The sequence below is a fragment of the Phacochoerus africanus genome, chromosome 7 (assembly GCF_016906955.1).
Source record: "Phacochoerus africanus isolate WHEZ1 chromosome 7, ROS_Pafr_v1, whole genome shotgun sequence".
Taxonomy (NCBI): Eukaryota; Metazoa; Chordata; class Mammalia; order Artiodactyla; family Suidae; genus Phacochoerus; species Phacochoerus africanus.
In genome coordinates, this window is record NC_062550.1 from 5,311,416 (window position 1) to 5,338,727 (window position 27,312).

The following is a 27,312-nucleotide window of genomic DNA, read 5'->3' on the forward strand; positions in this document are numbered from 1 at the left end:
GGAACACAAAGCCACGGAGCAAGCCTCAGGAACTGGGGGCCCCCGCAGGCCTCCTTTTGTGGGTGGGTCGCTTTGTCTTGTTCTGGAAGGAAGATGCACTGAATAAAGGGAGAATGGGACTTTGGGCGGTGGGCGGGGGGGGGGGGGGGTTGCACGTACTAAAGTCACACTGATCCCAGCCACCTGGATGGGTCTTGCAGGGCTTCCCAGATGCTTAGAACAAAGACAGCCAGCTGGGTGCTGATCCCAGACGCTGGGTCTCAGAGCACCCTCCCTGTTGGCAGGGGAGGAAACAGCAGCCAGAGCGAGTGAGGCCTTGAGGGGCGGGGCTCAGGCTTGGGGTTCGCTGCCCTCCCTGCCTCTCAGTCACAGGAGGGGAAGCTCCTTCCCTTCTAGAAACAGGCCTGGATGCTGGCAAGGCAGGTGGAAATCAGACATGTGGCCCGAGGGAGCTGCAGGCTCGTGGGTGCAGAGAAAGGGGGGCCGGTGGTGGGGGTTCCGGCCCAGGAGGCGCCTTCGGGAGGGACTGACGGCGGTCCAGCTCCGACGCTCTGCACACAACGTTTGCCCAGACGTCCCCCTTTTGTCCTCTACCCACCACCCTCCCCTAGAGGGCAAGAACGTCGGGTTGATCGATACACTGTTCCCACCATTACTCAACGGAAAGGGTCGCAGAGGATTCATGTGGCGGAGGCGAGCGTGGGGGCCAGAGCGCCTGCGGCATCTCGCGGGTCTGCGGGCCGAGGGAGGCTCTGCTTCCCAGAGGAGAAACGTCCGCGCGCCTGCTCCGTCAGACGGACCGCCCGACGGGCAGCCTGGTGGAGAAGCACGCCCGAGACAGTTGTCGACACGGCGCCTCGGGCCTTGTAACGCCGCGCTCATCTGGGGAAAAACCTCCGCAAGCGCCACGCGCACCGTTAGAGGACCGGGATCTCTCCGTGAAAACACGTGCTTTTGTTCTTTAAAGAAAATTGGCAATTTGCCTTTTTTTTAAGGAAGTAATTCTATTCTATTTGAATAATGTTGGGAGATAAAAACCCTCCATTATGCCTTTTTTTTCCTAATGAATTAGAACTCAGAAAAACCCCAATCATAGAAAATGACATAAAAGGAGCACAGCAGAAGTCTTATCTTGTTTGCCTCACTGCCTCGCTCATTGGTTGTGTGTAATTGGCATCTCTTCAAAAAGAAAATGGGGAACTGGAATCAAGTGGCATTTGTGTATTTGAGTTTTTAAGGCTGAATATGCCTTTTGAGGGATTTTCTTCTCCACCTTAGCATGGCTCCTCTTACAGGTAGGTGCTCAATTAAAAACACCTGTCCAATGCATGGAAGGGTTGATTTTATTTTTCCGTGGTCACAGTCATGTTTCTAACAGAAGGACAGGTGGCTAAACCTGGTTGTCCTCTTGGGGTGGGCCAAGATCGCCTTGCATGGGGTGACGGTCCTGTTGCTGGGAGCAGTGGCTTTCAAACTTGGATGAGGCTGTGGCTCGCCTGAGGTCTCGCTAAGAGAAGACCCAGGAGTTCCCTGGTGGCGAGTTAAGAATCCGGCATCGTCACTGCTGTGGCACAGGTACGACCCCTGGCCCGGGAACTTCCACGTGCCGGGGCTGCAGCCAAAAAGAAGAGCAGATTCAGCTCAGGTCTGGGGTGAGGCTCAAGATTCCGTTTCCGAGTCCCCTGGGGGCGGCCGATGCGGCAGGTCTGCAGGGCACACGGAGGGCGAGGAACAAGGCAGAATCAGGGCAGACGTGGTTAAAACCCTGACAGCCACCGATGTCCGTGTTTGTTTGTCTTTAAAGCTACGACACCGAGGGAAGAGGGCACGTCACTTACCAAGAGTTTCTGCAGAAGCTGGGGATCAGCTACTCAGCAGATGTTCACCGGCCCTACGCAGACGATTACTTCAACTTCATGGGTCACTTCACGAAGCGGCAGCAGGTACACGAGGAGCTCCGAGAGCTGCAGCAGAGCACGGAGAAGGCCGTGCCGCCCAGGTGAGTCCGCACCTGCGGCCCCGGGAGCCGGCCCTGCCTGGCGCCCTGCTGCCCAAGTTGTCCTGAAATTATAACACTTGTTCACGGCTGTGGATTCTAGAAAGCAGAGCTGTAAAGGCATTAAAGGGCCGTAAGCCTACCCCACCTGGCCCAGTCCCCCTCTCAGGTCAGTCATCTTTTATGGGTCACCCTTGCACATTGAACCTTTGAGGTGTTGGCTAACCTAAGCACTTGGCCTCTGCTCTGAACAGCTAGAAAACAGTCCCCGTGAGAACACACCTGTTCAGGTCACATTCTGCAACTGAGTACTCCTACGTTAGGGACTTAATCCCAAAGAAATAAAGCCGAAGAGGCCAGCAGCTTAGCAGGTGGAAGGTATGGCTTGCAGTGTGTCTTCAACAATAGAAACATACAGAATCTGTCAATCCCTGGCTTATGGAGGGGGCCCCAAAGAGTAGGAGGTGGGGCGTGCCCTTTACCGTTGTCATCGGCGAGGCTTTGGGAACGCTTGTGCTAGAAGGCTGGTTGACGATGAAATTATAAACAGTCTGCACACTGTGCTTGGAGCGACTCTGACGTATATGGTCCACAGGGACCAGGAGATGCCGTGCGGAAGGGCGTGTGCTGCATTTGGCGAGTGGGACTGTGCGCGAGTCTTTTCAAAATCTAAAAACCAGTCACCAAGGTCATGTTTAAAATTTTACACACCGGGTAAAGAAAATGTGGTATGTAAAGATTTAAAGAAAGTATAAATACACCACGGAATATTTTTGAGCCATAAAATGAATGAAATCTTGCCATGTATGATAACATAGATGGACCCTTAAGGAATTATGCAGAGTGAAACAGGTCAGACAAAGAAAAGCCAAAACCACACGATCTCACTTATAAGTGGAATCTAAAAACAAAACAAGGAGTTTCCGTCACGGCACAGCAGAAATGAATCCGACCAGGGACCATGAGGTTGCGGGTTCGATCCCTGGCCTCGATCCGAGGGTTGAGGATCCGGCGTTGCCGTGAGCTGTGCTTAGGTCGCAGACGAGGCTTGGATCCTGTGTGGCTGTGGCTGTGGCTCTGGCGCAGGTCGGCAGCCGTAGCTCCAAGTGGACCCCTAGCCTGGGAACCTCCATATGCCACAGGTCCAGCCCTAAAATGCAAAAACATAATAACAATGATAATTTAAAAATAAATGAATAAAAATAAAAACAAAACAAGTTCCTTGATATGGGAAAGAATGGTGGTTGCCAGAGGTGGGCGTGGCGGGAGGGATGCTGAAGTGGGGGGAGGGGGTCCAAAAATACAAAACATGCAGCTTCCAATTACAACAGGAATCAGTCCGGGGGAGGGGTACCCGGGGGACTGGAGTCGGTAGCGGCAGGTGCTGCGTATTTGGAAGGTGCTGAGAGTCAGTCCTCCAGGTCCTCGCCCAGCGGACGGTGGGGCTGGAAATGGCCCTGTGTGCGCAGCCGCGCCGTCTCGATGCCGTGCGCCCGACACAACCATCGCGCTCCGTGTCAGTGAGGCCCCGGTAAAAACATGAGACTTGGGAGAAAGTTGTGCCACATTAGATGTGACCCTGAAGCAACGAGACAGCCCTTTGCGATCCGTCTGTCCTTGGCAGCCGCCCACCAGCGCGGCCCAGGCCTGGGCCCCTCCTCTGCTCCGCAGCCCTGCCTGGGCTCCCGGCGGGCACGCTTACCTCTGTGTCTGTCTGTGTCCTGTCTGTCCCTTCAGCTCTGTCCCCACCGCCCCTGGAGGAGTGGATGAGCGCTTGCTAAATAGGATCCCCGGAGGAAAGAAGCCCTCCAAGGACACAGGGATGAAACGTAAAGGCTAAATGGGGCTTAAGAGAGAAGCCGTTTGAACACAGCCATCAATGATGTCTCAGTTACTGAGTTTCAGAGCCCGAAGGCAGGGAACTGGGTGTGTGAAATTTCAAGTAAAAGCATGCACGGGATTGGTATAAATCAAACGCGCCATAAAACTAATGAACACGTGGAAAGCGTCTTTCCCAGGCAGGGCTGGCCTCATTACCCGCTCGCGCGTCCCCGGCAGCCCCCGGCCCCGCACTTGTGCGTAATGAGGCTCTGAGAGGACGCTCTCGTCCGGCAGCCGCTTCCTCTTCCTGTTTCTGCTCCTCGCCTGGATCTGGGGCTGGAAGACCCACGGGCCACTTCCGAGCCCCAGGCTCGGCTAATTCACGGTCCCCGGTCCTCCCCAGAGACCACGCGCTCTCGCCGAGGAGCCCGATTGATGGAATTCACCGCGGACTTCTGTTTTCTCCACGACGTCGGAGGGTGACCTCGTCGAGCACCTCTGCCCTTCAGGACGGCGTGCTTTCCCGTTCCGGTGTCAGTGGGGCTCCCAGACCGCCCCACCGGACAGTCCGTCCTCGTTTTCACTGAAGCTCGGGTGAGATGAGGGTGCAGGAGTCGTGTTGGTTAAAGAGACTGAGATTTTATATCTGTCTCTTACTAAGAGAACTGATTTTGTTTGAAGTGGCCTAAATACGTTTGAAATAGTAAGAAGAATTGTTTTTTCAACCCATATGCATTTTCCATGCCTTGTGCCTTTCTGCCCGAGTCGGAGGTGAAGATTCAGAAGCTGAGCAGCAGGAGTGAAGCAGCCCCAGCAGCGGGGCCACTTGCTCTAAAATGCAGACTGAAGGCTAAGGAGCAAAACCGGCTGGCCCGGAGTGCAGCCGGCTGTGTGTCAGAGGGACCCTGTGGCCGTCCCGCTGGCGGTGACAGTGGCCTCTCTGTGCGCGCCAGTCCTGTTGTCCAGACCGGGAACCAGGCCATGTGTCGGCTGACCCGGGGGGCTGCTTGGCCACGTGGCGGGACCGACACTCCGATTCACCACTTGCCCGGCGCGCATCCTTGCTCCGCAGGGGAAATAATTACTGCCTAGAAACCAGCCCAAGAAATGCTGAACGCCTCAGTTTTCTAGAAATATGTATCTCCAGCAAGTTTGGCTGTTTTTTCATACCTTCGTTTATAGGATTAAGTGGTAGAGTGCAGTCGAGACGAGGAGCAATCACTCTGCACCCTGGGACCGGATTCCAAGCACGCCTGCGAGGGACCCGGGATGTGGCTGCTCTCTGTGTACCTTCACTCGATCCAACTGCTCGGAGGCGCACGCCCGCCAGCTCGGAACTGGAGGTCTAGAAGCGAGGGAGACAGGGACCCACGGAGCTCCCCTCCCGCCCAGGACCCCGCCCCTCCTCCTCTTCTGATGTCTCACTTTTCTGTTGCTATGGGTGATTTTTTTCCCAAGCATCCTCGAAGGCCTGTCCTCTCCACAAATACGTATCAGAGGTGGCTACAATCACCAGCAAAGATTTCCTGTCTGGCATTTCTGGCCTATTCTCTTCCCTGGGTGAGAACCCATAGCCAAGCCTGGGTCCAGCGAGCGCAGTGCTGAGTGTTCAGGGAAGAGCTCTCTGGAGACCCGGCAGAGCTGAGGTGATGGGACAGAATCAGTCCACCCTGGGTTGGGTGCAAGACTGCTGATTCTTAAACACGTCCACACTTTTTAGCCCTTCAGCAATTTTTTTTTAAGTCTGGGAAGAATTTTCCTGAAACACTGAATCAGACACTTGAACACATTCAAGAAAGTTAGCCCTCGAGCTGGAGCAGGAGCCGCAGCTGGACGCTGTCTCCACCGGCAAGGGAAAGCTTGGCCGAGCCCTGTCTTCTTCCTATAAGGTGGTAGTGGGGACTTTCCACCGTGGCTCAGCAGGTTAAGAACCCAACTAGTATCCATGAGGATGCGGGTTCAATCCTTGGCCTCGCTCAGTGGGTTAAGGATCTGGGGTTGCCACAAGCTACAACATAGGTTACAGATGTGGCTGGGATCTGGCGTTGCCATGAGCTGTGCCGTAGGCCGGCAGCTGCAGCTCTGATTGGACCGCTAGACTGGGAACTTCCATATGCCCCAGGTGCGGTCCTAAAAAGGGAAAAAATTGGGGTGATAAGTACCCAGCTCCCTTGCAGCGCTGTTGAGAAGAATAAATGGGAGAAGCTACATGAAGACAGCACAGCTCCTGGTTTCCCAACGATGCACACAAATGATGGTTGTGTTTCTTAACAACAGAGCGCCTGACAGTACACAAGGGGTCCCTGGACCAACCCCCACCCCCACCCCCGCCCCAGAGCACACTGATAAAGCCAAGGCTCCCCGCCTGTCTTGCTCCCAGCTCCTGCATTCCTGCCTCAGGGGCTTAGCGCTGGCCATCCCTGGGCCCGGACAGGTCTTCCAGGGGTAAATGAATCCCCACTGAGTCTTTCACCTGCCATCTCTGCTCAAGTTTCACCTTCCCAGTGAGACCCAGCTGCACCCCTTACTGGGAACCACAGCCACCCCCACCGTGGGCGTTCTCAGCCCCATTCACCAGCTCTCAGCTCATCCGCTGACCTTCTGACCCACCGTGCAGTTGCATTCTGCCCTCTGCTTATCACTGGCCCAGAATGTAAATGCTCCCTCCCTAAATTCGCTTGGTGTGCTCCAGCACCTGGGCAGTCCCTGGCATCCGACAGGTGCTCACCAAATCCTCATCGAGAGACTGGCGGTGTACTCCCCCTGTCTCTGGTATCACTGCATTTTTAAGTTCTTGACTCCATTTTTAAAGTACTAATTCTAATCAAAAGACAAAGTTGTAATTTCTCTAACATAGTTTTGCTAATGACAATAATAATAAAATGGCAATGATACAGACTTGTCACTTTTCCGGAATCCCTTTCAAGGTAAATGTTACACCAAGGCGGCAAAGCATCTTGAAAATTAGTTGTCAGGTGGGCCGTCAAAGCATCACGTTAGAATGATCATGAAACCCCGGCTTTAAAGAAATCATTTGTTTTCCCGGCTTCAGCCTGTGTCTCAAATGTATTTTCTTTCAGGGATAAGCTTAAGGACCACTATCAAGATATCAGCAAAGCCCTCAGCAAGCTAGATAAACCTAAAAATGGCTCCATATCCTTCTGCAAGCTGCAGAAGCTGCTGCAGGAATGCGGTTGTTCTCTGAAGCAAGAGGAGCTGACTGACCTTCTAAACAGGTTTTCTTTGACAAAGTTGGCTCCGTTTCCCACAGCACTAAAAACCAAGTTGTCACGTTGCTTTCCTGAATTTCTTCTTCTCTGTCCACTCAGAGAGGCTTTTGGCATTGAAACAGCCTCCACGGCACCCAAAATTCAGTTTCTATCTGTACATCAAAGTACCACGTTGTACTCATGGAACTTAGATGTTATAAACCAATGTGACCTCAGTTTTTAAAGAAGAAAGAAAGGACCTTTACATATTCCACTGGCAGGGCTAGGTTCTAATGGATTTGAGACAACCCAAAGCAAAAAGAAAGCAACTGGACAAATGCGTAACTGTTCCTGGTACGTCTTAGCAGCGTAATCATCCTTTTTAAACATTATGTTTACATTACCCAAGTTATTCGTGAACTTGGGCAAGAGTCAGATCGACCCCCAAGGCTTATTAGAAACAGAAGCCCCCTCCCCATCTCCTCCTCCCCTGAACCACTAGCTTCCAACATTTTAAACTCCTATCTTTTGGTACTTCACTCAGTGGTTCCAAGCGACACACTCCTACAACTACATCTTGATTTTTTCACTTTAGGCAGTGTCTACTGACTTCCTCCCAGGAAGAGCGGATTTAACTCTTTTTCACCCATCCCTTACCACCAACCACCTCACCCTCTCGGCCTCCACCACCCCAGGGAAACGCACGCGTCCTTTACCGCCATGGGCTCCCTGTCGTGCTGCGTCACAGTTTGGCTTCAGTGCAACCTTCAGGGCTTATGTTACTGTGACCAGCTGCTCACTTCTCCTGTATAGCATTTTGTTTTCCCTGGAGTTAATAATTGTCTTATTCTTTTTTTCTGTTGGCTTAGTTTCTGTGAACTTTTTCTTACTAATCGAACCCAACTCACCCCCGCTTGTGAAAGCTCTTTCCAGTGTGTTCAGAAACATCAGCAAATCTACTGGCTTCCTCTTCTTGGATGGCCCTTTTCACATTCTTGATTTCTCAGAAATTTTCTTGATTTATTTCACTAATGAATTCCTCTCCTGTTCGTTTCTCTCTGAAACTCCTATCATTACTGATTAGTGACCACCTAGAGTGTTTCCTTATATTTTTAAATCTTTCCTGTCCTCCATCACTTTTGCTTCTTGCTCCACCCTCTGGGAGATTTCCTCAGTGTTAGTTCCCAACTCGTCTTTTGAGATTTTTGTCTCTGCTAATCATACTTATAGTTTTCATTACCAGAACTTGTTTCTGTTCTCAGAGTGTTCCTTTCCTATAGCATCCTGTTCTTGTTTCATAGATGCACTATCTCATATCTGGAGATATGAAGAATAGATTTTAAGTTTTCTTTACCCAAGAAGTCTTTCTTTGGTGTTGCTTTTTTCCTACTATCTTCCATGTTAGACATTTTCCTAAAAAATATGCTCATATCAAGAGTGAGAAGATTTCCTGTCATGGTTCAGTGGTAACAAACCTGACTATGAGTGTGGGTTCGATCTCTGGCCTTACTCGGTTAAGGATCTGGAGCTGCTGTGGCTGTGGTGTAGGCCAGCAGCTGCAGCTCTGATTCAACCCCAGCCTGGGAACTTCCATATGCCGCAGGTGCAGCCCTAAAAACCAAAAAAAAAAAAAAAAAAGGCGAGATACTAAGAGGCAGATTAGAAGTTCTGCACACGATGGCTAGAACTAGTTACTTTGGTTTGAACTACTTTGGTCAGGTAATCTGGTAGGTAGTTTCCTTGGGTTTTCTCAGTGTCAGAATCTTTAAAACTTTCTCTTTGGGCTGGTCAGATTTCCCAGGGAAGACATAGAATGCCCAGTTAAATTTGGATTTCAGATAAACAATTTTTAAATATAAGAATGTGCTAGGAGTTCTCTTTGTGGCTCAGTGGGTTATGAACCTGACTAGTATCCATGAGGATGGGGGTTCCATACCTGGCCTTGCTCAGTGGGTTAAGGATCCATTGTTGCTGTGGCTAGGGTGTAGGCCAGCAGCTGCAGTTGCAATTTGACCCCTAGCCTGGGAACTGCCATGTGCCATAGGTGCAGCCCTAAAAAAAAAAAAAAGAATGTGCCATGCAATATTAGGTATATATTTATACTAAAAATTGTTTTTGTTCATCTGAAATTCTAACTTAATCAAATATCCCTCTAGGTTTGTGTTTGTTTCTTTGTTTCTCTAAATCTGTCAAACCAACCCAAGAAGACTTGCTCGTCTCCTGCTGCCAGCCCTCTGGGAGTTGACCAGGAAAAGAAGGCTGGAATTTTCTACAGTCAGTCTGATAAACTGAATAATGCCCCCAAAGGTATTCAGGTCCTAATTCCCAGAACTGGCAAATGTTACCTTATATGGAGAAAGGGTCTTTGCAGATGTGATTGAGTCAAGCATCTTGAGAAGGGTGGTGATCCTGGGTTATGTGGGTGAACCAAGTGTGATCACAAGTGCCCTTATAAGAGAGAGATTTCTCCCAGAAGTGATCACAGAGGGAGAGATTGGAGTGCTGTGGTCACAAGCCAAGGATCTGCAGCAGCCCCCAGAAGCTGACAGAGGCAGAGAACTGATTCTTCCTGAGGGCCTAGAAATGTGTGATGTTGAAAGCCACCCACTTTGTGGAATTATATGAGAGAGTCACAGAAAGCAAGTAGAGTCAGTATATAAACTCACTTTACTCCCCGTTTCAGTAAAAACCCGCCCCGTCTTGAACAGCCGTTACCCTCCAGTTGAGAAACACTTTCCATCCCCAGAGAACCACCTCCAGCTCTTCGGCGTGGGTGGTGGGAAGGTGGGGGATGGGCACCCACCCACCTGGAGCCTGGGGCAGGGCATGGGGTCAAATTGTCTCCCACACCAGCTTTTAGCCAGTCCTCCTGTTTTAACCCACTTTCATTCCTATTCTAGACGTAGCTGGCAGCCCACCTCTGGAGGCTCTGAGGTGTGCAGGGTGTACCTACCTGCTGTAGTCACCCAATGCACTTATTGTTATTTTGAACAATTATCTATTAGCTCAACTAAGAATAAGAAAGTAAGAGATTCTATTTTGCCTTCATTTATTCCTTCTCTTATGCTCTTTCTTTAGGTAGATCCACATTTCTGAATGATCTGATTTTCCTTCTTTCAGCAAACTGTGTTTTAACATTTTTTTTTCTTTTTAGGGCTGCACCTGCAGCATATGGAAGTTCACAGGCCGAATCAGAGCTGCAGCTGCTGGCCTACACCATAGCCACACCAACACCAGATCCTTAACCCACTGAGAAAGGCCAGGGATCAAGCCCTCATCCTCATGGATACTAGTTGGGTTCCTTACCACAACTAGTGAGCCACAACTCCATAAAAATTTCATTTTAACCACAGCTTGATGTGTAATCTCAGTTCCCAAACCAGGGGTTGAACCTGGGCCACAGCAGTGAAAACACCAAATCCTAACTACTAGACCACCAGGGAGCTCCCAGTTTTAGCATTTTTTGAAGGGGAGGGTGGCTGGTGATGAATTTACTCAGTGATTGTTTGTCTGAGAAGATATTTATTTCTTCTTCACTCTTGAAGGGTAATTTCACTGGCTATAGAATTCTAGATTGGTGATTTTTTTTTTCTTTCAACACTGTAAATATTTCAGTCCCCTTTCTTGTTGCTTGCATGCGTTCTGATGAGAAGACCTATGTAATTATTATCTTTGTTCCTCTGAAGATAAGTTTTTTTCCCCTTCTCTGGCTCCTTTCAAGATTTTCTCTTTGTCTGGTTTTCTGCAATTCGAATATTATATGCTGAGGTATAGTTTTCTGGTATTTTTCTGCTTCATGTTCTGTGAGCTTCCTGGAAATGTGCCTCATGTCTGTGATCAATTTTGGAAAATTCTCAGCCATTATTACTTCAAATGTGTGTTTTTCTGCTCCTTTCTTTTTATCTGGTATTGCAATTACGTGAATGTTCCACTCTTTGAAATCATCCCACAGTTCTTGGGTATTCTGTTCCAGGAATTTTCTTTTTTTTTAATTATTTATTATTATTTTTTTCCCACTGTACAGCAGGGGGGTCAGGTTATCCTTACATGTATACATTATAATTACATTTTTCCCCCAGCCTTTCTTCTGTTGCAACATGAGTATGTTCCAGGAATTTTCTATCGACATATTTTAAGCTCACTGATTTTTTTTTCCCTCAACCATGTCCAGTCTACTGATGGGCTTATCAAAGGCACTTTTCATTTCTGTTATGCTGGTTTCTTTTTTTAATTTCCAGCATTTCCTTTGATTCCTTCTGAGAGTTTCCATCTCTGCTTACATTAGCCATTTGTTTTACATGTTGCCCACTTTTTTTCCACTAGACCCCTTTACAATTGAGTCATAGATAGCTATTAAGTTCCCTGTCTGATAATTCCAAATTATGTCATGTCTGTGACTGGTTCTCATGCTTGATTTACTGTCTCTTCAAACTGTCGTTTTTTCTTGCCTTTTAGCATGACTTGTAGTTTTATTGTTATCGTTGAATGCCAGACATGACATATCAGGTAATAGGAACTGAGGTAAAAAGGTCTTTAGTGAGAGGTTTTATATTAATTCAGGTAGGCTCTGGGCTGTGTTTAATGTTGCTGTAGCTATCAGTGCCAAAGTCATTGATTCCCTCCAGTGTCCTTGCTTTTGTCTCTCCTGTTTTATTATTGGGCTTCCCTGGGAACTCCTCCTTAAATAGAGTCTTTGTTTGAAACTCTTTCCATTGTAATCCACTGTTATACAGGACCTGGTTTCTTATGGTGGTGAGGAAATGGGGGGGGGGAGATTCTATACCCTTATGATTAAATCTCAGGAGGTTTTTTTTTCTTCTTTTTTGACCACTCTACAGCATTTGGAGTTCCCAGGCCAGGGATCAGATCCAAGCTGCAGTTGCACCCTATGCCATAGCTGTGGCAATACCAGATTCTTAACCCATTGTGCTGGGCTGGGGACCAAACCTGCATCCCAGTGCTCCAGAGATGCCTCTGATCCCATCGCACCACAGTGGGAACTCCTAGATCTCAGTCTTTTAGTGGGCTTGAGTCCCTGGGCTTCAAACTTCAGATATGTTCCATAGCTTTTTTTTCTCCCTTAGGGAGACAGGAAGTCTAGAGGGGGCTGGGTTGCTAATTGCCCTTCCCCCAGATGGGATAAGGCTCTGTAATATCTGTTCCCATGGAAAATATTTTGGAGAAGGCTCTGACCATATTTCCCAAGGATTATTCTTCTCTTTCCCCTGCCAGAGCCAAGAGGGGACCATCCTCAGATTTTCACTGTGATAACCTGGTGGTATTCTTGAAGATAAAGCCCATGAACGTGAGGGAGGATCCCTAAGACTGGGCCCCCAGGAGTTTCTCACTCTCATGGTGGTCCACACGCAGCCTCCACCTGTTGCTCAAGTTACCATCTAGGTATCCTGCCAGCTTGTAGCTCCAAAGGCTTTTGGTCCAGGAAAGCAGATCTTGACTGTAATTCTTGATATTCACCCTTCTCTCCAGATTTGGGGGGGGGGACGTGACATTTTGCCCTGTGTCCACTTGTGATGGGACCAAGAAAAGACACCGATTTTTAGTTTGTTCAGGTTCTCTCTCATTGCAAGGTTTAGAGTGACACTTCCAAGTTCCTGTATGTCTGATCTCCCCACCCCGCTCTTCACTTTCCCACTCCACATCCCATCGTTTGTCAGCTACAATTTCTCTCTGGCAAATCTCGTTAAATTTAACTTTTAAATGTCCTCCAGCCTCAGCGAGGTTCTCTCTGCTTGGTGGATTATAAAACACAAAACCCAATGAACAGCATTTCATGATTATGACTATGTAAATATGCATAATTCATAATAGTCAGCGTCCAAGTAGGGAATGACACTTAGCTTGCTTCTCAGTGATCCACCCCCAGGCCTCTGTGTCCACCTTGTTGTAGGAAAACTGGGTGGCGGGGGCGGGGGGGGGGGTTCCATGCATCGTTTCTCAGCTTAGAGGAAAGATGGTTCTCTGCGTAGGAAGCTGTTCCCAAGCACATAAAGTGCAGGGTGATTTCTTTACCCTTTGCTGTTTTCCAAACACGAGGCTCAGGTAAAGTTCCCCATCGTCAACCTTCAGCTGTTCTGCAGAATTCTGTCCCACTTTCTGCTCTGTGGCTTTTCCCCGGCACCCTCCATCCTAGATGGAGCCCGCCCCCCCTCCATTCTTCTGTTCCAGGTCTGCCACCAAAGAACGTCGGGGGCTCTCCCTGCTACTTCCCCGGGTCAGATCCCTTTTCTTATATCTTAGATCTTTTTCAAGTCTTAATTTACATCTTTATTTTGCTGGAGTACTTCCTGAAGTGATTTCCCAAGAAAAGATGGACAGGAAATAAATTTCCTGAGTTCTTTGTCTGAAATTTTGTTTTTCCTTCCCACAGATTGCTAGCTTGCCAGAATATAGAATCCTAGAGAGAAAATAATCTTCCGTTACATTTTGAAGGATAGCACTCAATGGTATTTGAGCTGAAAGAAGCCCAATGTCTATGCGTGTGTGTGTGTGTGTGTGTGTGTGTGTGTGTGTGTGTGTGTGTGTAGGGAAAGAAGGACCATCTCAACCTCAAAAGCCTGTATGTTTTCTCCCTTAAACAGAGTTTTTTCTCACTAAATCTATTTCCAACTGAACAAGAATTCAAATGCATTCAGGACATAAATCACGGAAAAATAGCACCAGATAAATAATTAACTAAATGATTACAAGAGAGTCTTGTTAAAGCGTAGTTAGGCTTGATCCTTTTAAAAACAACGACAAAAGGGCTGTGGAATTTCTGCAGTCCACCTGTCAAGGGGGTGATCAACTTTTTTATGAACCGAAACCTTCATAAGGAACCATTGCTCAGTTGCTTGTTTCTTCTCAAAGACCTCTTGATGATAAACATCTCTGTTCTTTGTAATTATATGTAGATTATTCTTTTCTAGATCCAAAATAGACTTTTCTAAATAACACTGAGATTAGCATATGCATCTGATTTTATTACTAAATTTTAATACCAAGTTGGCAATTTACGCTGCTGATGAAATAGGGCTGATTATCCTTTTCCTCCGTGTCTCCGTCGCGCGAGCCAGCGATGCGGGGCCCGTGGAAGGCGGCTCTGCAGCTGCAGGTTGGAGAAGCACAGCTCTTGGCTCCTTCTCTTTAGAAGCTGACATCCGAGTCGCTAGAAACTTTTCTCTCTGTCTCCCCGACACCCCAAAAGCTGTTCTTCTCTGACGCACATTCCATCCTGTCGCAAGAAAGGCGGGAGTCCGAGGGCCAGCAATCCCTAGGGAATCTCAATTACAGAAAGGGGAACTTTTTCCGCTGCATTTTGAATTAGTTTACATCCTTAATACATGTGCTCTGTATTCTCATGAAACTCGGATTTGTTCTTGCCGTGTATTCTTTGAGAATGTGGAGGAGTCCTCTTCCGCGTCTGGGCAGAGGGCAGGGAGAAGCCTCTTTCTACGTGGGAGTTCCTGCTGGGTGGAATTTCTGTTTGAGAAAATGCAGAGCCATATAGGTTTCATAAAAGGGTGTTTTGAGCACTTTCATGCTGACAACGTAGCTTCAACCATTCTTGAAAAAGAAGTCGCTGTCTGTTTTACTCCGTGCCTCTTTTCCTTTTCTCTTCTCGGGGGAATTTCGCTTTTTTTCGGCCTCCCCGCTGCGTCTCGGTGCAGGCCCTCGTTAGCCAAGGTCTCCATGACCACGGCGCCTCCCCATCCTCCCTCCCCCGAAACCTTGCCTCCCCATCGCCTCCGCCGTCACATCGCCAGCAGATTCATCTTCCCAGGATACCCCTCTGCAGTGTCACACCCCTGCCGAAGCACCGTCGTTTGCCTCAGTCCCAGGACCAGGCCCCCTCCTCCCATCCTCTGCTCTCCCAAAGTGTGAGCCCTCTTGTCCAGCCTCGAGTCTCGGATCATCAGGGCAGGACACTCTGTGGCCCCACAGCTGGCAGTGGCCCTGCCCCCTCCCTCTCATAGCCCTCCCCGGGTGCCTTCCACCGCTGTGTTTGTGTGCCTGTCTGCTGGCACAGCTAACCCATACACGTGCACCTGCAGGCCAGGGAACAGTGTCTCCATGTCACCCATGTTCTCCACGCTCTCCTGTGCTCAGCACGTGTTTGTTGAGTGAATAAGTGATGGGGTTTTTAATTAACATAGTGTTTTCTTTCTTTGGGGACAAGTTGGGGCATCAGCTGGCATGATAATTCCATCAGTTACCTCGACTTCTTGAGAGCAGTGGAGAACAGCAAGACAACAAGGCCTCAGCCGCGAGAGAAGAAAGAGCGTGTGCCCATCAATTTTGCGACCCTGAATCCGGAGGAGGTTCTGAAGAGCATCCAGGACGTGGTCGCCGCCTCGGGTCAGGCTTTGTCGACGGTATGACACGCGGGGCGCACTTTCACTGTGGCAACTGAGGTTCTGGTGCTCAGGCCCATTCCTGGAAAACCACCGTCAGCCCTCCCCCTCCTCCTGGACCCCTCACCTCCGTCCACTCTCCTGGGGGCATCAGGATTCGATGCGTTGGTGGAGATCAGGTTATTCATTTGAGCAAGCGTGTATCCACTGTTGCTCTGTGCAAAGCCGCGGTGATAGCACATGGCCAAAGTCCTGGTCTGGGTCTGCGATGCGGGCGAGGGGTTCCAGGGAAGGAGGCAGAGGACAGGGGCCTGGGATAAGAGGGAGCTTGGCACCTCCCTGTGAGCTCAGGCTGGGGGATGAGAGATGTCGGGTGCCCTTGAAGAGGCTGGCCGGGGCTGGGCTGCGGCACAAGCGCTCGTGGTGACCAGGAGTGGGGAGGGTGCAAGGAGGGTGTCCCTGAGCACACCCACATTGAAGCTACATGGCAGTGGGTGCTGGGGGGGGGGGGGGTCCTCGGAAGACAGCGCTCTGGCCGTGTCCCCGGAGAGGTGCTGGGCCCCCACGGGGGTCTACATGCACGTTCTCCCTGCAGCTGCAGCTGCGGAAAGAGAGATGTCATGTGCAGAGGGCAGGGCTTGCAGTTTAGTGAGATGGCGGATCCAGGGCCTCGCATGCGATGCTGGGCAGACGCCAACCAGGCAGCACCGTCAGAGCAGGATTGCAGGATCACAGACCCACCAAACGCTGAGAACTGCTCGTGGAACCCTGTGCCCGCTCCATGCCAGGAGTCCAGACATAAGGGGTCAGTGGGAAAGAAGGAGAAAGGCAGAGACAGCCAGCCTGTGAACGTTCTAGAATGCCAGCGGGAATGCCTTCCTCTCAGAGAGCAGATATTGTTTGCCCATAGGAATTCTTTTTGAGGATTTAGCATTTTTGTGTCTTTATTTCAAAGACTACCTAAAGATCAGAGAGAAATTAGCATGAGCACATGGCGAGTCATCTAGAAAGCTCATCTGTACACCTTTCCACAGCCGGCTGCCCTGGCCCAGTGGTCACCCGTGAGGACTACAAACTTGGATGTGCACAGGGGCCAGTGGTGGCGAAGTGAGCTAGAGGCACAGCCCCGCCCCAAGGGCAGCCTCTCCTCAGCCCCCATCAGTGGTTGCTGAGCTGAAAAATGGCCCCAGCTTTGCTAGAGCTTTATATATTTCATGAGAAGCTATGAAACCTCCTGATTTCTAAATGTCGGCACATATTTCAGATTTGTCAAAAGCCCTGTGCAGGCCAAATAAATCCATTTGCAGGATGGCTTTGCCCTCTTCCGGTTTAAAGTAGCATCACTTCACATCTGGCAGGATGCTTCTCAAACCCAGGTCCGTGGAACCTGTGGGAAGAACAGTGGTTCTCACTTCTGAGAAATACTCCTTAGGAGATGAGGTGTTTTGGGGTTTTGTTTTGTTTTGTTTTGCCATATAGAAGTTCCCAGGCTAGGGGTTGAATCTGAGCTGCATCTGCAACCTACGCCATAGCTCATGGCAATGCCAGATCCTTAACCCACTGAGCGGGGCCAGGGATTGAACCCACATCCTCGTGGAGACTAGTTGGGTTCGTTACTGCTGAGCCACCATGGGAACTCCTGGAGACGAGGTTTTAAGCAAGAGAGGGAGTCTCTGGCTGGGAGACTGGCAGATGGATTGAGGGAGAGGGGGTGCGTGAGGTAGCGAGGCGAGGGGCGTATGCAGTGTCTCGGGGTGGGGCTAGGAGAGGGTGCCGGACACCTGTCCCTGGAGACGCGTCTCAGTGCAGCCTTACATTTGTAAGCAATGCCTTACGTTGTAGGGTCTGATCTGTCCCTGAGCCTTTGCACACTTGATTCGCACACCTACCCCATGGCTTGTCAGGCTGGATGGACAGAGGGGGCATCACGCAGCCCCAGGAAAGTGCAGGTCCCAAGGCCGGAGCATCTTCTAACACCTCTTTACGCACTCAGTCGGCTGGCTCTGCTTTGACCGTCATTCATTCTCCTTGACGTCTGCTGAGATCCCCTGCATGCCAGGTCCCTGGACAGGGGCGTTTTCAGGTTGCTGCAGTAAAACCTGGAACAGCATGAGTTGCGAAGTCCCTCTTTTTATACCGAAGACGTTAAACTCAGAGAGGTTGAGGGCTTACCGTGGGTGGCAGAGCCGAGGTCAAAGCCCACTTCCTGGCTGTGGCGCCACAGGTTTCCCCTGTACGGGGCTGTGTCGTGTTACCTCAGGCTAAATGCAAACTTGAAGCCAGGCAGTATTAAGGTTAACGGGGTAAGGCATATAACACCCCGTGGACTGATGGGGTGTGTCTAGTCCTGAATGAGAATTCACCGCAGGGGCATCTGGGGTTGGGTCTGCCAGCACATCAATTCTCCCTTAAAAAACAATAAGATCTTAACCTACCACTTAATGCAGGTTTTCTAGTGCAGTAGAAGGGCATGATTTTGTTTCAACAGATGGAAAAGAATGTACTTTCTTCTTCTAGCAAATGTTTGCACTTGGTTTGCCCGCTATACGAGTGGGTTGGCATGTCTACCCCAGCCCCTTTGGCACAGGTGCGGGGCGTGGGGTCTCCGCCAGAGACCAGGAAAGGACACCAGTCTCAGGGTGCAAGCCCTGGGGTGGGGTGGTCCAGTGACTTCCCCTCCTGGCCATTTCAGCAAATCGTGAGACCCCTGCCCCACGCACCCCGACACAGCCGGGTTGCCCCTGGGCCTCCAGTTGCAGGTGCTTCATTCGGGAGCAAGAATTTGATGATGGAGAGAGACCTCGGGCAGGTGCTTCACCCCGGGAGCCTCTCTTCTCTGTAGAACTGGCCTCCTGGGGACAGGCGAGGACCGGCTCCTCGTTCACTCCTCCTCCTCTGCGAATCCAGGTGGGAGTGAGTAAGGCGAGTTTCCCAGTGACACGGCAGCTCCTACACCAGTCGCATCCTGTCTGTCTCTCAGTCCATGTGTGTTTCCTCGGGATTTAAAATCTGCAGGGCACTCGCACCTACACGATTCCATTTCCATTCAGAAAAGCAATACTTAAAATATTTTTGAAATATTCCCTGGACAGTAACATCTGCCCTTTTTTTTTAAATTGTAGGCATTTTCTGCATTGGACAAAGAGGACACTGGGTTTGTAAAGGCCTCCGATTTTGGACAAGTTCTTAAGGAATTCTGTTACAAACTAGCAGATAACCAGTATCATTACTTTCTGAGAAAACTAAGACTTCATCTAACCCCCCATATAAATTGGAAGTATTTTCTCCAGAACTTCAGCAGTTACCTGGAGGAGGTAAGAATACCTGCATCATACAAGCGTTTCCTTTTGAAAGGGGGCTAAAATTCGCTTGTGCAAAATAGATTACCGATTAAAACCACGTCAGATACATTGATAATCGCCTCAGTTAAATTAGTTCATTATAAATGAAAAACTGATATAAATTCCACAACGACCGTTAGGAGGTACATATGTCTCCTCTACTTTATCAGGAAGTTATTTTATTTTATTTTATAACTTCAGAGAAGTTGAGGGACCCTGCTCTTGTCTGGTTATTTTAGAGTTCTAGGAATCTGAGATCCCTGAAGATGGTCTGGTCTTCAGAGAAGTGAGAGCTGCTGCGCCTCAGGCCCTGAGGCAGCAGTGAGGGAACTGGGCTCCACCTGGGCAATATTTGTGAGGACCTACTATGTGCCGGGCCCTGGGCCATGTAGCAGCCAAGCCTGGGGTAGGGGGAAGCGTGGAGTTGGGGTGAGAGGGTCCTGGGGACAATCTAGGAGGGCTTCCTGGAGGAGGGTGCATGGCTGACCACAGGGCGCCTGTTCCTTCCTGGGACCACTCCTCTAGCGGCACAAGCTCTTTGTGCCCAGGCTATTTCTCCATCTCGAAAGGAAAATGGACCGACATCATTTGCGACAGTGATGATCTGGTTTCCGCCCGTTTGAATTTCTTCAGGCGCCATTCCGTGCTGGGTGAGAACGGACCCACAGGTGCCATGGTCCCCAGCCTCATGGAAGGGAAGATGAAAACAGACGTGAAAAATCCGAAAATAACGCACCAGCTAAATCACAGCAGGCTTGTGCCAGGATATACTGTACTGCCCCCCAGGAGCTAGGCCTTCAGTCAGTGGCAGGTGTACACGTTTCTGTAATGAACACTCGAGTTCCCACGTCCTTCCTTGATCATCGATCGGGAATCCATTCTTGGACATGAGAGCAAGCCGCAGATCGCTTTTAAGGCTTGAGGCTCCTGGTGGAAGCCACACCAGCAGCAAACTCTCTGTCGTGCTTTCTGAGGGCGAGCCCTGTTCTCAGGCCCTTTTCTACGTCAACTCAGGTCAGTCCTTCGCTCTCACTACGAGGCACGTGCGCGTGACGCCCTGTTTCATGGGTGAGCACCCCGGGCACAGACATCAGGTCACTGGCCCGCAGCCGCCCCAAGGTGAGCGGTAGCGCTGGCTTGTGGCCCCAGGCGGTCTGGCTCTCGGCCCCTCTCCTCTGGGGACGCCCTTATCTTCATCCGTGCCGTTCAGAAGGATGTTCCTAAGAAAGCCGCCGAGCGCCGTGCCTGTTTTAGAGCTTTGTGTTTGTGGTGGTTGCGTCGAATCCTGTCTTTGGCACTGAGGGTTTCCTTGCTTAATATCATGCATTTTCAGCTTTAGCCAGGGTGTTACCCTGTAAAGGAAGGAATTCTCCTGAGTGAACACGCCCCGTTCAGGGGTCGTCCTCCCTCCCATCTCATGAGGACAGCGCGGTGTGGGTCTTGTGTTCGTGTCCCCTCAGCCAGTCTGTGTCTTTCGGTTGGGGCAGTTAGTGCCTTAACATTTAAGGTCGTTGTTGCTGTGTACGTTCCATTTTACTAGTGCCATTTTACTAACTGTTTTGGATTTGTTCTTGTTGCTCTTTTTTCTTCCCTTCTTGTTCTCTCCTCTTGTGGTTTGATGACTAGCGGTGTATTTGAGTTGATTTTTCTTATTTGCTTGTGTATCCGTTGTGGATTTTTGGTTTGGAATATACCAATCATTCTGAAGGAAAGCAGTCTAGTCCCTCCTAGGGACAAACAGCATTGATATTTTGGTGCGTTTACTTCCAACCCTATTTTCTATACACCTGTCCTTTGGGGATGGGTCAAGGACGAAGAGCTTAACTTTGCTGCTGAATTTAGGGGTCTTTGGGAATTTTCTCAACTCTTAAAAAACCCCTTGTTAGGAAGTTCCTGTTGTGGCTCAGCAATAACAAGCCTGACTAGTATCCATGTAGGTGAGGGTTTGATCCCTGGCCTCGCTCAGTGGGTTAAGGATCCGGCGTTGCCTTGAACTGTGGTGTAGGTTGCAGATGCAGCTCAGATCTGGTGTTGCTGTGGCTGTGACGTAGGCCGGCAGCTATAGCTCCAATTCGACCCCTAGCCTGGGAATTTGCATACACCGCAAATTCGGCCCTAAAAAGCCAAAAAACCAAACCAGAACAAAACAAAACAAAACTGTTATTATTTGTATCAAAGTAACATGTCCATATAAAAATAAAATTGAATTATTGCAGAAGATTTAACAGCAGAGCTCATTTGATGAACTATGTACCCCAGTCCTGCTTCTCCAAAGCAACCGGGGTCATTTCCTATTGCTTCTCCAGCCATCTGCCCTGCAGTCAGCACTGCCTGCGCTCCAGATCTTAAATAAGGAAACCGCTCCCGGCTTGCTGCTGGGAGACCACGGGGCTTCCCCACCCCCGCTGCCCTGCTCCTGCCCTGCGGCCTCTGCGGGTCCCTCCTGGAGCAGCCTGTTCACCCACTGTGACATCGCGGGCGTCTCCATGTCAGCAATTCGTCTCTACAGGCTGGCTTTCGTTGGCTGTGTGCCATCCCATATTCACTCTCCCCAGTCAACCGCGCGTTTCCGGCACCTGCTGTGCACCAGCCCCAAGCAGAGCCCTGGAGTCAGATGAACCTCGGGCCTGCATTCCGGCAAGGGAGATGGTGAGACACGAGGCTGTCTATCAGATGTCAGCTTCCAGTATGTGCTGTGGGGTAAAATAAAGTGGGACAGAAGGACCTGGATGAGAAGGGGACACCGGGAGCTGAGTCCCAGAGGAGAGGGAGGAGTGAGCAGAGTGACCTCAGGGGAGGAGGCATCTGGGGCACAGCCGGTACAAAGACAGGGAGGAGGGAGCCTCCCTGGCCCAAGGTGCTGCTGCCAGGAGGGAAGGAGCGGGAGGGGAGCTGCTCTCGGGGGGGGGGGCAGCGGCGAGGGGCCACCCCCCCCCCCAAGTAACACAGAGACCCAGGGAAGGTTTGTGGAGAGGAGCAGCGTGAAGGGCTGCATTTTAGAGAAGTCACTATGGATGCCGGGGGGCCAAGGGCCAGGAGGGAGGACTGCCCACCCCTGGGGAGGGGTGCTGGGGGCGTGGCTCCGTCCTGGCCACCTTTGGAAAGTGTGACATGAAAGAGAGTCAGGGGTAGCCCAGGCTTTGGGGCTTTGAATGGGGAAGGGAGCTGGGGGACAGTGTCCTGGGCCAGAGGTCAGCTTCACTGACTTAGCTGATGCCCTGTCATTGGACCTTAGGTGGCTTCCAGTTTTCCGTGTTGTTACCCCTATAGCATGTCCTTATCAAGTATCTATAAATACCCACGCAGACCCTTCCATCAGCTTCCACTGGAGGAGCCCACTGACCACCCTGCATCCTCGCGGGCTCTGTCCGAAGGTCATGGAGCCTGCAGGTGGAGGAGGCGGGGCCCCAGCTTCAGCTCACGACTGTCCTTGCTCATGGTGCACCGACTCTTGGGTTCCCAGGTCGAGGGCCTTCAGACGCTGCCCCTGGCTTCCTGGTGTTCATTCGACTTGATTTTGCCTTCCTGTGTCCTTTGCCTCCGAAAGCACTTTGCTGATTGTCCTTTAGAGGAGGTTTCAGGGTTAATTGCACCATGAGTGACAGTGAGGAATATGTTTCCAGACAGGAGGGAGCAGGAGCAAGTTGGCTGAAGGGCTGAAGGGCTGGACCGGGCTGTTGGGGCTGGGGGTGGGGTTTTCTGTTGTCCTGTTTGCTGATGGGGGAGGTGGCAGGAACAGACCCCCGGGGTCTGCCTCCCTTACTCCAGAGTTCAGGTCCCTTCCTCTGAGCAAAGGAGACGCGCTGAGACTTCGGAGCAGAGACGTGGGTTAGCTTTTCGCCAGGGCGGCTGGGATGGTACCCAGGCTTGTGGGGGCGCATGGCTGTGTACCTGGGGATGGTTCCTAGCTTGGGGGGGCGTGGCTGTGTTGGAGGGCGTGGCTGTGTACCTGGTGCTGATTCTGGAAGTGTAATCCTGGCATGCTGTTCTTAGTAGAAGGAAAAGAGGTGACAAACAGGAGGCATACTTAGTGCATCATCCTCAAGCTCATTAAACACGACACCAGCCGTCCTTCCCTCCGGGGGAAGCTTGGCGGCAAGTAATTAAAAGGAGATTACCAAAATGTAATTAAGGCAGTGGGTACCTCTCCTTGCAAAGGAAGTTCTCCGTGAATAATCCCCAGCCAGCCCGAATCCCTTCTTGGAAAAGGGACAGCTGGAGGGTAGCCGACACGTCTTATAAGGCCTCGAGTAGGATGAAAGCGCTCCGTGGTGTAAGGTGAGGATGTTTCACCTGCTGACGACCCACTCCTTAGACGGGGTCACGGCTACATCTGCCTTCAAACACTCGTGCTGATCCGTGTCTTGTGCGAGGTCACCCAGGGCAGGTGAAAATCAGCTCCCTTCAGAACAAATGCCGCATTACTTCTGGACCCTGGAGTGTGGCTTGGTCCCTTCTGCTGCCCCATTAAACACCACTGACGTCAAGGTCGGGGTCAGGGACCAGGGCAGGTCACTGCCCAGCACAGGCTCAGTGCATGGGCCTCACGTCTCCCTTGTGACACTGAGCTGCCCGGAGGCCCGTGAGCTGCCGATGACAAGGCATCTTCAGGGTCTGCAGACAGGACCCACGAACATGCTTCATGCCGCTGGGGGCATCGCGTCTGGGCCAAGATGAGAAACTCCAGCCTGCCTGGCAGAAGAGAAGAGGCACAGTTTCGTTGAAGCTGAAATGCTACCTAGGGGCTTGGTTGAAGAGTGGAAAAGAACAAAACAGGACAAGCCCTGGACGCGCGCACGGACACCGCCGTCACGTGATGGGATGCCCACCAACTGGGCGAAAACCTTCTCGGAATTTCTGCCCTCGGCAAATGCCGCTTTTTCACGTCTGGGAAAAACATTTTGCATTCAAAACGCCCTGTGGAAAATGTGGAGTATCCCCTTGTTCTTAGAACTCATTCCTGTTTAACATTTTCTTTTAAGTCTTAAAGTGCCGTTTCAGTATCTTCTGTGAATGTAAAAATAATGCTCAGAGCCGAAAGAATTTTTAAAAGACACAGTAGAAACCCATACGAAATCCTTCTACTTTATTACCATGGAAATAATGGAATTTTTAAATAAAATACATCCTCATTCAGTGCAGAGTAATTATTTTGTCACATCCTCGCTAGCAGAGAGCCAGTGAGATCTGTGCTTACCTTGTGGGTATGATGTGTTGCCTTTACCGTCACCCAGCGAGACGCTAAATAACTTGAAGGTGGTTTGTTTTTTCCAAGAGAGAATTTAAGACGGTAGTTTGCAACCAAAGAGGAAACCTAAGGCGCATCAAAATGTTTGTCCTCTTTTATGAACGTCTTATTTATATTAGTTGCCAACAGTGTGGCTTCAATTTATCTTTCTTTTTATTGTAAATTATAATGGCGTCCATGTCAGTTTAATGAATGGTATAAAGAATGAGGACACTTCCTTTCAGGAAGAGGCCCGAAGATTATTGGGAATAAATTAAGGAAATTGTTAAGATAGGTCACTACTGTCATTCCCTCTCGCCCCTGATGGCAAGAAATGCTAAGTCCCCTTGATAGAATTTTGGTGATTTTTGAACGTTTCCCCTAAATGTCATTCGCTTTCCACTTGCCAGCCTCGTGTTTACTACCCATTGTCCTGGAGGCGGTTGAGGATATGGCCTATTGGGGGGGGGCACTGGGACACGTGGGGTGGCCTTGGTGACAGCCCAGGGTGAGGGGCTGCTGCGGTGGTGCCTAAGCTAAAGGAAAAGGGAAACCGTCGGCCCTCCTCGCGTGGCAGCGGCAGAGTGAAAATAACATCATCGCACAAAGGACCAGTGAGGGGCACAACCGCTCAAGTTCCCTGGCCGCCCACCAGCCTGACGCACCATCACCCTTGCAAGGTTACAGCAGTCCCCCCAAGTCCGAGTGCCCTGAAGCGCCCCTGCCTCCAAGGCCCCGCCTGGATCTGGAGCCTCCGGGCAGAAGGAGTGGAAGCCCCCTGCCTTCCCCAGTGGGGCGGACGGCCGAGGGACCGGGTGCCTGCTGCCTTGTGGCTCCAGACGGGGCTGTGCCTAAAGCCGGACAGGGCTCCGCCGCCAGAGGAAGCGGGGCCTGGTCTCCGTGCCTCTTGCAGAAATGCAAGGGGGCCGCACCAGCCTTGCTTCCCCCCACCCCTGTGGAGGGTGGTCACACTGGCCCCTTCTCCGTCCGAGACCCCTTTTCAGGCACCACTGTTTCAGGGAGAAGATGAGGTGGTCGTGAATCCATGAGGTTTCGAAGAAGGCTTATCCCAACTGAATTTCCAACAGAGTAGCAACCGCTGGAAATTAGTAAAGAAAATTTGAGCCAGTGAATTTTCTCTCCTCTAGATGTTCCTTGATCCCGGAGGGCAGGGGCAGTGTTACCCCGTGTCTCTGCTCTGAACGGGGCCGGGGCCAGGCCCTCAGCCCTTCTCTAGGGAGGCGGCACGGCGGCTCCGAGACTCCACCTGCCGCTCTCTAAACACTGTTGCAAGCATTCTCCTTGAGTGTGGACTGGCCTTCTTTCTGGATCCTGCCCTCAGTGGGATGCTCTCCATAAGTTCAAAACAAGAGGACCGTGGCACGGCCCATCCAGGCAGACCTCTGCTCACTCGGCCCCTCCAGAGCCACAACCGTCTCATCTCTAGTCAAATTCAGTTGCAATGTTTGGATCAACGAGGTGCCCGCGTTGAGCTGTACCATTGATTCTACAAGGTCATGACCAGACCAAGTAGCCAGGAGTCGGTCCAAGAAGTCATCGCCCCGAACAAGCCTCAAAGAGCAAATCCGGGCTCCAGATGGCACCAGTACCTTCATTATCACCATACACCTCTGTGTCCAGCTCAGGGGGGGGACCCCACACCTACGCGTCCAGCTCGGAGATGAGCTGCCTGTGTTCAGATCCCCATATGACTTCCCACATTCAGCAAATGTGAGTGACATGTGTGCCAGGCCCTGGGCCAGCCCTGGTGCCCAGGCTGGTGGGAGGACAGGTCAGCAGCCTCCCAGTTCCCCTTGGGCTGGCGATTGCTCCAGCAGAAGTGGCTCCGATCATTCGTGAAGGAACCAGGAAGTTCCACCTCTTGGCTTTTGCTGAGGCCTGCATTTGAAGAGTCCATGAGGAGAGCTTAAGAGGAAGAAGCACCCCACTGACCTAGCGATCGTGCCTGGCCTATCACTGTCGTCTTCTGGTCACCTGCAGTCAGAGACCAGCATCCCAGTGCGGCCACATCTGTCTGTATTTTACGGGTGAGGAAACTGAGGAACAGAGACGGGACAGCATCCTTTCCAGGTCACGCAGCTAAAAGTGCCAGAGCCGGGATTAGGGTTCTACCAGCACCAGGCCCCCTGCTCTCCGCCTCCTGTCAGCGAGACCCGTCTGAGTGTTGGTTCCACAGGGGTGTTACTCGGATTAAGTGAGTTGAGGAGCTTTGTATGGTTCCGAACGTAGCAAACACCAAATGCTTGCATTATTTTTTTTATCCTCTCCTTCTTGAGTGAGTGCGTGGTTAATGTATAATGTTTTGTAATGATGTGATTATATGGTGTGTAATTTCTTTGGGTGGAAGAATTTTTTTTAATAGTTTCACAAATGACTTCAGCCATGAGTTTATTGAATCATTAAAGGGTCGAAGGGGTGGCTTAAATGTTTTGTCTATGTCCCTGCCATTTATGGCAATTTCATGCTGCCAAGGGCTTTGTGAATTGGGTGTTTGCAGAGGTGACGGATGGGTCCTTTGGGAATGGTGAGCCGTATGGTAGCTGTGAGCCCAGGGAACCGGGGGACGACCTAAGTGTGTGTGTCGGGGCAGAGGTGGCTGATCTGGCTCTCGGATAAGCCGGCACCATGTCTGGACATTGGGAGGCCGGGCTTCCCGGACATAAGGACTAGAGACCCACAGTGGGGAGGGCCCATGCTTTGGGCAAGGCTGGAGCCTGGGTCAAGGTGGGGGAGAGGGTGGGCACAGAGGGTCTGGGAGGGAGGCCGAGGGGCAGGGCTGTGCGGGTGGGTCTCCCCTGCTTGGCTCCATGGGTAACTCAAACATCTACTTCTCCGGGGCAGAGGTGGGTCTCTACCGTTCACCACTCAGTTCCTTGCTCTGCTGCCCGTGCCTGGGTCAGAGCCTGCAGGCAAGAGAAGCTCAGTCAGTGTTTATGAGTTGACGCAGCCCCCCTCACGTGCGCTGTGCTCTGGTTCCTGTGGTGGTGGCTGGGATCAGGAAGGATGCGAAGAGCCCAGCTCTGGCATCAGACCATCCCCAGCTCCGTCCTCCGCTCCCAGGGTGGACTGTGGGTGGGTCCTGACCTCTCATCTTTGAGCCTCACTTTGTCAAAAATAGGAGAACCATGGCTGCCCCAAAGGGCAGTGGGGGGTTGAGAGAAACTTCTTGAACACCTCAGCCTGGTGCATAGATGAAGGAGGCACAGTGAACAGTGGTCTCCAGAACTGGGTCTCACTGCCCTCAGTACTGGGACTTAGTGCCCTCAGTACTGGGACTTAGTGCCCTCATTACTGGAACTTAGTACCCTCATTACTGGAACTTAGTGCCTTCATTACTGGGTCTTTG

The 27,312-nt window shown here is 51.0% G+C and overlaps 1 protein-coding gene across 4 annotated transcripts in view; it reads left to right on the plus strand.

Annotated features, from left to right (window-relative positions):
- Positions 1-27,312, plus strand: part of EFCAB6 (EF-hand calcium binding domain 6) — a 236,080-nt gene that overhangs the window by 182,245 nt on the left and 26,523 nt on the right. For all 4 annotated transcript variants that reach the window (XR_007135738.1, XM_047786044.1, XM_047786045.1 and 1 more), the window contains exons 22-25: positions 1,805-1,999; positions 6,898-7,053; positions 15,203-15,398; positions 18,500-18,691. Coding sequence is in view for 3 of the 4 variants with exons in the window: in XM_047786044.1 (XP_047642000.1) it covers positions 1,805-1,999; positions 6,898-7,053; positions 15,203-15,398; positions 18,500-18,691 (739 nt within the window). In the remaining variant the exon portion in view is untranslated. The remainder of the gene's footprint in view (positions 1-1,804; positions 2,000-6,897; positions 7,054-15,202; positions 15,399-18,499; positions 18,692-27,312) is intronic.